The sequence below is a fragment of the Macrobrachium nipponense genome, chromosome 3 (assembly GCF_015104395.2).
Source record: "Macrobrachium nipponense isolate FS-2020 chromosome 3, ASM1510439v2, whole genome shotgun sequence".
Lineage (NCBI taxonomy): Eukaryota > Metazoa > Arthropoda > Malacostraca > Decapoda > Palaemonidae > Macrobrachium > Macrobrachium nipponense.
In genome coordinates this window covers 125,905,082-125,917,581 of record NC_087202.1, presented here as the reverse complement: position 1 = coordinate 125,917,581, position 12,500 = coordinate 125,905,082, and the positions used below count along the sequence as shown (strand labels likewise).

Below are 12,500 nucleotides of genomic sequence, written 5' to 3'. Positions count from 1 at the left end.
TATGAGGTCATTCAGCGCCGGATTGGAAATTCAACAGTAAGAAGGTCTGAAAGGCGTCACAGGAGGGAAACCTCATAGCAGTTGAAGAAGAATGCCTACAGTGCACCTCATGAGGTGCAGTGACGGCACTACACCCTCGGGGGGGGGGGGGGGGGGGGGGGGGGGGGGGGGGGGGGGGGGGGGTTGAATAATGGAATGAATTCTAGTGTTGTCCTGCTCACAGCACATATCAACTATTAAGCTCATCACCCCCCCCCCCCCCCCTTAAAGGAGGTAGTGCCCTCAGTGCATCCACGCGGTGCACTGTAGCCATTACTCGGGGTCTCTCTGCAGCGGCGTCCCTTCCTTAGCCCCCTAGCTGCTGCTGCTGCTGCTGCAACCCCTTTCATTCCTTTGACTGTACCTCCGTTCATATTCTCTCTCATCCATCATCCACATCAAACATTTAAGTTCCTGTTCAAATGAATCTAATGCCACCACATTCTCCAGATTACAGTTCACCCAGATTCGTTTTCATCTGGACCCTCGATTGCTATTAAAATAGAATGAAAACATCCTAAGATACCGAACTGGAATGTCGTCAACTCTGTGGAACCGATCAATCTTTGATATCAACTGCAAGAATGAATCTCAAGTTGAAGACCACCAGAAAAAAAATGTGTTAAAAGAAAAATGCTTCCTAGCGGAACGGATAAACCTCGAATGACCTTTTCTTTTCATTCGGGAGATATATACTGCCACGTAACCAAAAAAATAGTACTCATAAAGGTCTTGTTGCCACCAGGAAATGTAATCGGTCTCGCCTATGATACGTTTCAAGGGTCCTTAGAAAAATGCATCGCGTACACGTCTCTTGAACGCGTATGTTCGCTTACTCCGGAGTAAGCCTACAAACTACTTTGATGCTGTTGGTGGGGGTGGGGGGTAGAAAAGGTCTATTGAAGAGCCTATAGAGGTCTGAAAAGGGTGTATCGCCTTGAGTTACAGATACGGGTTTTTTAGGATAGGATGTTTATGATTTATTTATTAGAATGAAAATGTAAAAAAATAAATGATGTTTACGTTAAACAGCGCAGAAAAATGATTTATAATAAAATATGTCGTATCTATTTCATTTTTGTTGGTGAAACCAGGCTCAATTTGACCGTAGATTTGAGCAAGTTTTAATTTACTTGGTGTACTGAATTTAGGCTGTGTTTCTGTTCAACTTTTTGTTTCAACTTATAACTGAGAATATATGAACGTGTTTAATGTTTGTCCTTTTTATTTGATCCTTGTTGTCAGTATGGGTAGCACCAAGTATGAGTATAAATTACGAGGACCACTTCACCTTAAATTAGGAATATAACGTTGACAACTTGTGCGTGAGGGGAAAATCTTGAACGTGTCCCGAGTAAGCTGGAAGTCGGATTACGTCTCGTTTCAGCAACATGGGATGGACAAAACATGAGCTTACTTGAGACAAATAATAAATATTTGAAAACTCGGAATGAAGCTCAAAATGTACACGAGATCACCATCACAGCAGAGTGCGCTTTTAAAAACCTACAACTTTTGGTTTACAAAAATACTATAAAATGGATGACCTTTGAGGGTGTGTGTGTGTGTGTGTGTAGCATCAATTCACGCAGATGTCATCAAAATGAACTTCACTACACACTGTATTTAAATATATCCCACCAAGAGGAATGAACGAATGTAATGAGAATATAACATAATCACATTTCCCAGAGAATGTCTTGAATAAAAAAAAAAAAAGACGTAATCCGACCTTCAGCTTACTCGAGACGCGTGCAAGAGTTTCCCCTCAAAATGAATGAAAACGTGCCAAAATGACGTTTAAATAGTCTTCTCCCAACGAAAATGAAAATAATTATCGTATCAGAAATATTTGTTTTGTACCGTCTAACATGTACATTATTTATTTCTTGCATTTTCAATCTAATAAATAAATCATCAATATCCTTTCCTAAAAATCCTGTATCTGTAACTCAACGCAAAACACCTTTTTCAGACATTTTTAGGATCTGCCATAGAACTTTCCTACGCCCCAACAAAAACAACAAGAACAACACCAAAGTAGTTTGTAGGGTTACTCCCCGAGTAAGTGAGAAACAGTATTACTGTCAGAAACCTAACACAGGCTGTCCATTTTTCCTTAGTGCTAACGTTCCTTCTCTCCCAAGCATGCTTAGCACAGAGAAGTTGGCACGTTATTATTATTAGTTTCTTTTTCAACAGATACAACCTATTCACATAGAACAGGCACAGTCAAGGGGCCCAACGACTCAAAATTCGAGCTTCCGAAGAAAGCTGGTTTCAACCCCCCATCCCCCCAACAGTGGTTTTTCAGAGCCAGTGGTTTTTCACAGCCTTGAGTGGCATGCCTCGACCCGAACCACTATACCAGCAGAACAGCAAATGAAGATACAAATATAGAGAACTTCTCGAGCCACGTGAGAACCTCTACCACCACGGTGAACCATGCGACTGAAATCATTTCAGATGAAGCACACATATACACAGGAGTCTTCTTACAAGCCAAAAATATGTGAAACTGTAGACATGACTCGTAGGACCTGTAGCGGTAGCACTGGAGATTCTAATAAAGGTCCCAGGCGCTTATACCTTTCCTCCTGGGAGTAAGTGTCTCGATAATAGTTACTGTTTGTATGGCGTTTCGACGTCGCATGGAACCAGTGGTGACTCAGCAACGGGACCAAGGGCTCGAAGTGACTTCCGAACCACCACGTCGAGAATAACTTCTATCACCAGATATACGCATCTCTCTCACCCCTCAGTGGAATGCCCGAGAATCGAACTCGCGGCCACCGAGGTGGCAGGCCAAGACCATACCGACCACGCTCGATAATAGTTAGATTAAGCTTCTTATTAAGTCAAGACCCCATCGTTCACAACCAGATCAGTTGCTCTTATCATGAAAAGGAACAAAAGAAACTAACGAGAGGACAAATTCGCAACATTATATATATATATATATATATATATATATATATATATATATATATATATATATATATATATATAACCTCGAACTGCCTTGTCATTGTAATTGGATAATTGAGTTTAGGCCGAAGGTCAATAACTGGGTCCTATGAGGTCATTCACCTCAAAAGCAGTTGCACTATAAACCAACTGACTGATGTGGGTGATAAGATGGAAGGAAGGGAATAGGAACCGAGGTACAGTAAAAGGAATGAAAGGGGGTTCCAGCTAGGGGCCTTAGGATGGAACGCTGCAAAGAACCTTTCTAGTAATGCCCACAGCACTGACGGGGCAGAGGAAGCAGAAAAAGTAGGGGAGAGAGAGAGAGAGGGGCACCGCAACTACAGAGGCCACCACATTCTCGGGCATTCCACTGAGGGGTGAGGTGTTCGAGCAGCGTTCACACGCTTAGGAAACAGCGCCACCAGCAGAAAGGCGCTCCCCCCGCCCTTCCGCTTCCCACTAACCGAGAATATGCAGATATCCAAGGCAAATGCCCCCACAAACACATAAGTTTGGCCCGCGAGGGCACTTACACAGTAGAACTTGCCCAATTTCTCTTCCCGAGCACGAAAAGGGGTCCGGAGGAGAACGAAAATATTGGGATGTCAAATGTAGACATTTAAAGATTGCCGCTGGGGATATCGGGTTTAAATCTCTTCCGTGCAAAATGCAAAATCTTGAAACATGATTATTATTATTGTGCTGCAGGTGTCCATTTACAGTCTCTTCGCAGTTTCTGATTCTGGATCATGAAAACGAAGACGGTATTCACACATCATCACCTTTTCTTGTTAAGCACAAAATCGGCGTATAATGCTATATGAAACTCTCAGCCGGCTGTGGTGGCCTGTGTAGTTGCGGTGCCAGACGGACGACCATGAACTTTAACCTTAAATAAAATTTTTAAAATACCCAGATTAGAGGCTGAATTTCGTTATGGTTGATATCTGTTTGCTTGTATGGTGTTTTAACGTTGCCTGGAACCAGTGGTTATCCAGCAACGGGGCTAACTGCCTTACGTGACTTTCGAACAACGTCGAGAGTGAACTTCTATCACCAGAAATATACATCTCTCACCCTTCAGTGGAATGCCCAAGAATCAAACTCGCGGCCACCGAGGTGGCAGGCCAAGACCACATACCGATCACGCCACTGAGGCGCTGTAGGAGGAGGAGGAGGAGGAGGAGGAGGACAGCTCCTAAGCCTTCGAGAAATCCTTGTTATGCGAGTCACACCATCCTCGGAGGAGAAGGGAAGGAACCCATTAGTATAATGGCATTACTCTCGCCAGGTTCCCCGGCAGGAGCGATCACTGCTTTGTCAGAACTTCGTCGGACTGAGAAGGTAAAAGAAAAAGGAAAAAAAAAATCCAGCAACCATCAGACGAAGCCAGACTTGCTGTTTCATTTCAAGTTGGACACAAAGGCCGTCCTGTTTCCTTTTTCTCTTATTTCGCCTCTCTCAGGTGGTCTGAGGTAGGAGGTAGGAGGGTTGGGGGGGGGGGGGGTTGTATGGCTGTGTCTGGAGTGAAATGGATTTACCTCCTCCTTGTCAGAATATGTGTCAGCGTCCTGAATGCTTTTTCTGTCCCTATTTCTTCTTTAACAGATCTATGTCTATTTGTATATTTTCGGTGAACATATAAATACCTGGAAAAAGAGGTGACATTGCACTCACTTCACAATGAAAAAATGATGACTGAAGTTTCACGGCTGAAGTTAGAGTTCCAGAAATTTTTTTCATTATTTATAGAATAGAATAGAAAGAATAGAATAGAAGAGATGACACAATTTAGGCCACAGGCCAAGCGCTGGGATCTGTGATGACGAGGTCATTCAGCGCAGAGCCGAAATTAACGGCAAAAAGGGTTTGAAAGTCACAGCAGTTGAAGAAGCACTACGAATGAACTGTCAGGAGAGCGTTGAGGAAAGTCAGATGAGAGAAAGAGAATATGAAAGGAGGTACAGTGAAAAGAACGGAAGGGGTTGCAGCACCTAGGGGCCTCTAACGAAGGAACGCAAGCAAAGAACGTCAAGGAATGTCTACAGTGAACCACATGAGGTGCACTGGCGGCACTTCCCCTCCACCTGATACAAATTTAATGCAAGTCATCAAAATCACTCCACTGGTAAGAATTCCACAGATACATAAGCTGTGTCTTATTCTTTCTCACAATCTGTGGCAAGCGCTCTTTCGTCTCTTTATTTTATACTCTGCATTAGTGTCCAGTATTCAATTTTGGGTCACAACACTGCAGCCCGTTGCAAACAACGAAAAATTATAACGACATCTACAACTGTCATATTTGTGCAGTAAGTAAAAGTGACGAATATCATGACCCTAAAAATCTCCATTTTAACTTATTTTACTTTTTGCTCAAACCGACCTGTCTGGCGCAGAGAGCATCGTGAATAATTAGTACGTGCGCTCTAACACTCTCACAGACTATACACCTCCTTTGTCTGAATCCACTATAATAACGGGGATTATGAACGGCATTTCGGACCTGACTCAAAAAATAATATTCCTTTACTATCTGTCATTACTTAGACATCCAAAATCCTTATACGTACACATAGAAATTCAGTCCCCAATCTCTCAATATTCTGACCACAGAACATACTTTGTAATAGCCTGGCTTGGAGGAATGACAGCTCAGGAAGGCCTACTTTGTTTTATACTCTTTCACGTCTCAACACTTTCCAAGGCGAAAAGAAGACTTTACCATAATCTTTGAATTCAATTTTTATCTAATAAGGAAAAAAATTATTGTTTGCAGGTAGTACGGAAGAAGATACACTTGAAAAAAAAAAACTGAAAACACCGATCAAGAGAGCTAATAAAACTGCTAAAGAGACCATTTTAAAATCTCGAAAGGTAAAACCAAAAGAGAGAGACGGGAAGTTCCACTACAAGGATGAACCAAGAATGCCTTTGGTGTGATGTGAAATTCAAGCTGAGAATGAGCCGTTTTTGCCTTCCGTTCTCGACAAATAAAAGAAAGATCTTATCATAAAAAAAAACTGTATATAACATGAATAAAGTAGTATACGGTATTTGAAAACTTCGAAGGAGTTTACCATTTATTACCCCAACATGAAATATATAACACAGTGATTCCAATAAAAGCTACAATGGATAAGCAAATCTAGTTAATATTATTATTATTAAGAAGATAAACCCAATTCACAAGGAACAACCACACCAAAGGGATCATTGACTTGAAATTCAAACGTCGCTATAAAAAAAAAAAAAGATATATATATATATATAATATTATATATATATATAATATAATATATATATATATATATATATTATATATATATATATATATATATATGTATATATATACTATTTCTATATATATATTATAATATATGTTATTATATTATGAACACATTTGAACCCCTACACTCTTGTGAATTTGTTGCCCATTTCAAGACTTGTGTCACTGTGAGTATTTCTTAACTGAAAGCTATATTCATTATTAATGTCAATAATAATAATACTAATGAGAAGGATACTTACTTTGACACTGATATCCCTGCTTGCCAAAACCCCTGTGGAAATAAAAGAGAAAAAGGCTTTATTTATTGTATAAAACAATCTAACTTGCAGCATAATGTGAAGGTATTAGAAGTAGATTATTATTACTGTTATTTCAGTAGATGAAACCCATTCACACTGAACAAGCAAACCAAAGGGCCATTGCGCTGACTTGAAATTCAAGCCTCCAAAGAACATAGTTGGTTCCCCCACAACACTGCAGCAGCAGTAACTGATCATGTCGCAGAGCCAGTGCTTTTGGACCGCCCGAGGAAGACACGAAGCCGCAACATCTGAGTGGCAAACCACGACGCTAGCCGCCATGCCAGCGGACCCGGTAACACGAGAGCAAAGTTGTTTGCCTGTCCGTGTGTCATGACATTCATATCGAAACCATATAAGCGTTTTTCTCTTCATACTAATCATTCCGGAATATCTGTGTCCATAGGGGACACGGACGGTAAACACAGACATAGCAAGAATACATTTACCTGCTGCTAAGTGTATGTCTGCTTGAACGACACACACGTGAAAACTGAATTTTACGAGAGCAAAATTCAAGAGAGTTCATTATAGGGCACTTTCTTACGGACCAACTACCTGTTGCATCATAAACACGACCGGAATAATAATAATAATAATAATAATAATAATAATAATAATAATAATAATAATAATTCACAGTTAATGACGCTCTCTCTCTCTCTCTCTCTCTCTCTCTCTCTCTCTCTCTCTCTCTCTCTCTCTCTGTGTGCAGTCGTGCACGCTCATGACTGATGAGGACCTCTCCTCTTTCCCTTACTTACTCACTGCAACCTTCACACGTACGAGGTTTCACCTCCTCCATCTCACGAGAGAGAGAGGGTTTTGAACACAGACGAATATAATAATTTCATACTCATCATCCCCTTTGCTGGGACCGGCACAATATTATTATTTTAGGAGGCGATGGCTGTCAACAGAAACAATGAACTATGACGAGGAGTGGAGGCCTAAAGATTTCGTCGGTTGAAGCAGTAATATAATAATAATAATAATAATAATAATAATAATAATAATAATAAACAGTACAGAAACACTGACATTAGCACTGTACCACCACTACGCCTTCACTACACACACACACACACACACACACACACACCACACACCACACACAAAAAAAAATATTATTAGTATATATATAAATACACCACCACACACACACATATATATATATATATTATATTATATACCGACGTGTACATCTATATATAAAATGGGAGTGTTGTATACATATAAAGATATAAAAACATTGTATATATGTATATATGTATGTATGTGCATATTCATTAGTCTAGTATAATTTATACACTAGAGACTGCCCAATTAAGAGTCGCGGTGTAAAGAATCACTCATAAAAACATCCGAGTGAAAGACAGAAAAACACACACACGAACAAACAAGGACGGAAAACCTTTCCATATCCGAGATCGACTCATTCACTTAATTCTGTGACATAATCTCTTGATATTTACAACACTCTTACTCCATTTGCCTGGCTCTGCATAAATCAGTGGTTCGTTACCTGGGGGGGACGGGGCGGGGGGGACGGCGCGCCCCAATAGGGGGAGGCCGTCAGCAATTTCCAGGAGGGGAAGAGGGGGCGCCAGCCTTAGGGGACAAATGACAATTTCTCTAATGATATCCAGAGTCGAAAAGAAGCAGTGTCAAGTAATTTCACTAATTCATTCCCAAAAGAATTAGTGAAAGGACCAACTCTTAGAAGGGGCGTGGCAATAATACAAAAATTAAGAATCACAGGTATCAATCCCTCACCTCTACCTACTACGCTCGTGTACGGGAGCATGGAGCCAGACAGATCAAGGCAAAAGTCTAGAGTCTAGACCCTGGATCAAGGAGGAATCCTCCTCGATGGGCTATTGTTGTGGCCAGCGAAGTCTCCTCTGCATTAACACCCTTTTCACTTTCATTCGCGTTCGATAGTCCTACGTACCAACGTACAACCGCGCGAACAACTGACGAAATGGTAAAAACACGCCCGTAACGATATGGAAAGCCAAGTGTCCACAACCATTTTCCCATTAAAATCTAAATGGTTTGAAAGGTTTAACAGGAGGAAAATCCAGCAGCTGCACTATGAAACCACGGTGGGGAGAGGGAGGACAGCAAGATGAAAGGAAGAGAATATCAACGGAGGTACAGTAAAAGGAATGAAAGGGGGTTGGCGGAAGGAACGATGCGAAAACCTCAAGTAAAGCCTACGGTGGTACCTCCCTCACGGGGGTATAAACCTCCCAAATTGGCTCGACAATTCCTGCTGCAAGTACATTAGAACAAAGACACAAAAAGCAGTTGGAAGCAATGATGGTATATTCAATTTACATCATCGAATTATCCTTCTACTGACAGAGATAACATTGAAAGTGTTTCACAAAGTGATTTCTCTCATTCAACCTGATCTTGATAATATGGATTATTCGCCAGTTTACGAAAATTTAGAGAAATACATCGAAGACGACGACGACGGAGGAGGAGGAGGAGGAGGAGGAGGAGGAAGGAAGAGAGAAGAGAAGAGAAGAAGAAGGAGGAGGAGGAAGAAGAAGAGAAGAAGAAGACGAGAAGAGAAGAAAGGAGGAGAGGAGGACGACGAAAGAAAGAGAAGAGAGAAGAAGAAGAGGAGGAAGGAAGACGAGGAGAAGGAAGGAGAGGAGGAGGAAGACAAGAAGAAGGGGAAGAAAGAGAGGAAGAAGAAGAGAAATAAGAGGAGGAGAAAAGAAGAGGAGAGAGAAGAAGAGGAGACGAAAGGAAGGAAAAAAGAGAGGAGGAGGAGAGGGACGAAACGAAAGAGAGAGGAGAAGAAGAGTAGGAGCAAAAGAGGAGAGGAAAGAAGAAAGAAGAGTGAGAAGAAGAGAAAGAAGAAGAAGAAGAAGAAGAGGAGGAAGAGGAGGAGGTAGCTGGAGGATGAGCAAGGTTAGGAAGGAAGGAAGTAGGGGAAAGAAGAGAGGGAAAGAAGAAGAAGAAAGAAAGAAAGAAGATGGGAAGATGGAGGAGAGGAAGAATAGGAAGGAAAGAGGAGGGGGAGAGTATTGGATAGAGGAGGAAGGACAAGAAAGGGAGGAGGAGGAGGAAGGAAAAGAAGAAAAAAAAAGATAAGGAGGAGGAGGAGGAGGGAGAGATGAAAGGAAAGGAGGAAAAAAAGAAAGAGAGTAGGAAAAAAAGAGAAGAAGAGGAGGAGGAGGAGGAGGAAGAGGAAGTGAGGACCTATCCTCCCGATAGGTGGCGGAGGGCACCAACCACTATTGGACATCAATACCGCGGGGAGACATGACGGCTACATTCACGTTTAAAGTCTCCGTGAGAAATATTCAAGGTGCATTGCCATCTCCACCATCTCTCTCTCTCTCTCTCTCTCTCTCTCTCTCTCTCTCTCTCTCTGAGTGTCTGTCTGTCTGTCTGTCTGTCTATCTGTCTCCTGCGCTGCTGCTGCTGACAGACAACGTTTAAGACACGCTATCACAATTTTCTTAGCCATGCTCCAACACCAACACCAACTCTCTCTGTCCGTCACAAATCACTCATGCTGTATATCTCCTCCACTCTGCCAATCATTCAGGTCGATCCTGCTCTCTCTCTCTCTCTCTCTCTCTCTCTCTCTCTCTCTCTCTCTCTCTCTCTCTCTCTCTCCCCATTTCAGTCTATCTCTTCCGGGCTTCCCACCTCGAAGACGTCTTCGCCTTCTGCTGCTGCCGCCACGACAGTGCCCAACCACCACCAACCCGTTTTCTATGCGGCATTTCGCTCCCCGGGCGTTACTATGATATTTGTGGCTGTGTATAGAATACCTAGGATAGAATACAGAATTGACAGGCCAGAGGCCAGGCGCTGGGGCCTATGAGGAGGTCATTCAGCGCTGACACGGATATTGACAGTGAAAAAAGGTCTGAGAGTTGCAACTTGCAGTTGCAATATAAATCAACTGCTGGGAGTGTGTTTAGGAAATAAAGATGGAAGACAAGATAATAGGACTGGAGGGACGGTAAAAGGAATGAAATTGATTGCTTCAAAGGACCTTCCAGTCACACACAATGCCAAGCATGATGCACACTGACGGCACTAACTCCCTAACGAGGACTCGCTTCCTATCAAACTACGGAACTATGCTGGATGGTGGACAGGCAGCTTTAACGATACATTCAGAAGCAATTACATGAACAAACACTCAACCAAACGCTTCTCGCTCTCACAGTAAAAAAAAAAAAAATCGAAGCATGTTTCCAGCTGACGAAATCCAAATCTTCCACTGTAAATCTCAAGCTGTCGCAATGCTCCCCACTTGCGAACTACTCCCCGAATATTATAAGAAAAAAAAAAAACTTGCGGGCTTTTTCCCTTTCATTATAACAGCCGTCACTTGAGGAGAGAGGTACAACTCCCACAATCGACTTGAATTTAAGTCTGCAATCAAATGAGACTGAAGTGATTCACATTTTCAGATCTAGGAAAGAAGAAGTTCAGAAGATTTCCACTTTATTCTGGCGCGGAGAAGAGCGGGAGTTGATTCATAATTGATCAGTCACAACGAAATTTAAACAGGAACGAAACAAGTCAAAAATGCGGCCCGGAGGTGACTTGTGTTGTCATAGCGTGCCAGACAAGACGGTTATGGCTAACTTGAACCTGAAATAAAATGAAAACTACTGAGGCTAGAGGGCTGCCATTTGGTATGTTTGATGATTGGAGGGTGGGCGGTCATCATACCAATTTGCAGCCTTCTAGCCTCAGTAGTTTTATAAGATCTGAGGGCGGACAGAAAAAGTGCGGACGGACAAACAGCCATCTCAGTCGTTTTCTTTTACAGGCAGCTGAGTCCTGAACAGAAGGAGCTGCATCAAACTGTACCTTAATCTACCTTTGAATCTTACCTCAACTGAATTCCATCCAAGGAGACTTAAAACAAGGATGAGATACGAAAACTGTGCAGGGATGAATGAAACACGAATTCTACAGAACAGAATACAGAATGGAAGCTACAGGCCAAGCGCTGGGACAGGTCATTCAGCGCTGAAACTGAAATCGACTGTAAGAGAAGGTTTGCAAGGAGCGCTATGAAATATTTGTTAGGAGAGGGCTGGGGGAAGTCATCCGGAAGAAAGCCGATATGAACGGAGGTGCAGTAAAAGGGATGAAAGGGGTTGCTGCTACAGCTAGGGGCCGAGGGGAGGCAGCACACGCACCGAGTGAAAAAGTCTGGAGTCACATCGGAAGCGAAGATCATGACCGCAACACCACAGAACCTCAGAGGACTTCTCGAGGATTAACACCACACTGGGACACATTTCAGTTTTGCTCTCCCTTACGACACCTAACTAAGGACACGGGGCAATCATAAGCACCAGGGCGCTAATGCAGGGAAATTTACTCTGGTGACATTTTTAGAACTGTTGTGGTTGCAAAGGTTGCATCACTAACAGGAAAGGTCACACGCATGAATTATACTACGTCACCGGAAGTCTTGACTCTCTCTCTCTCTCTCTCTCTCTCTCTCTCTCTCTCTCTCTCTCTCTCTCTCGTGTTCTCATCAGAGGACAAATTAAGTAATATATAAAGAAATCAAACGGATTCTTTCCTTTCTCAAAAGCGCACCTGCCCATTTTTATAGGATCTGTTACATCCAAATATAAGTCAGTAACGTAAGCTGTTTCTCAAAAAATCCTTCGTTCCAAGTCATGGTTGACAAACTAGCCCTTTGTCTCAAAACAAAGAATGACCGACATGACCGATAAACTGAGTCTCTATCGACCTCCCAAATAAAAAATGAAAAAAAAAATGAGAAAATACGGATTAACTGTTAGTGACTCCAAGACTTCAACTTTCCTGTAAAATCTACTTCTGCATAAGACAGTTCAACAGCATTCTAAAACACGTATTCATTCTTCCTA

The 12,500-nt window shown here is 42.2% G+C and overlaps 1 protein-coding gene across 6 annotated transcripts in view; it reads right to left on the bottom strand.

Annotated features, from left to right (window-relative positions):
* Positions 1-12,500, bottom strand: part of LOC135222048 (protein kinase C, brain isozyme-like) — a 548,910-nt gene that overhangs the window by 175,285 nt on the left and 361,125 nt on the right. For all 6 annotated transcript variants that reach the window (XM_064260187.1, XM_064260186.1, XM_064260188.1 and 3 more), the window contains exon 2: positions 6,541-6,572. In XM_064260187.1, coding sequence (XP_064116257.1) covers positions 6,541-6,572 — 32 coding nt within the window. The remainder of the gene's footprint in view (positions 1-6,540; positions 6,573-12,500) is intronic.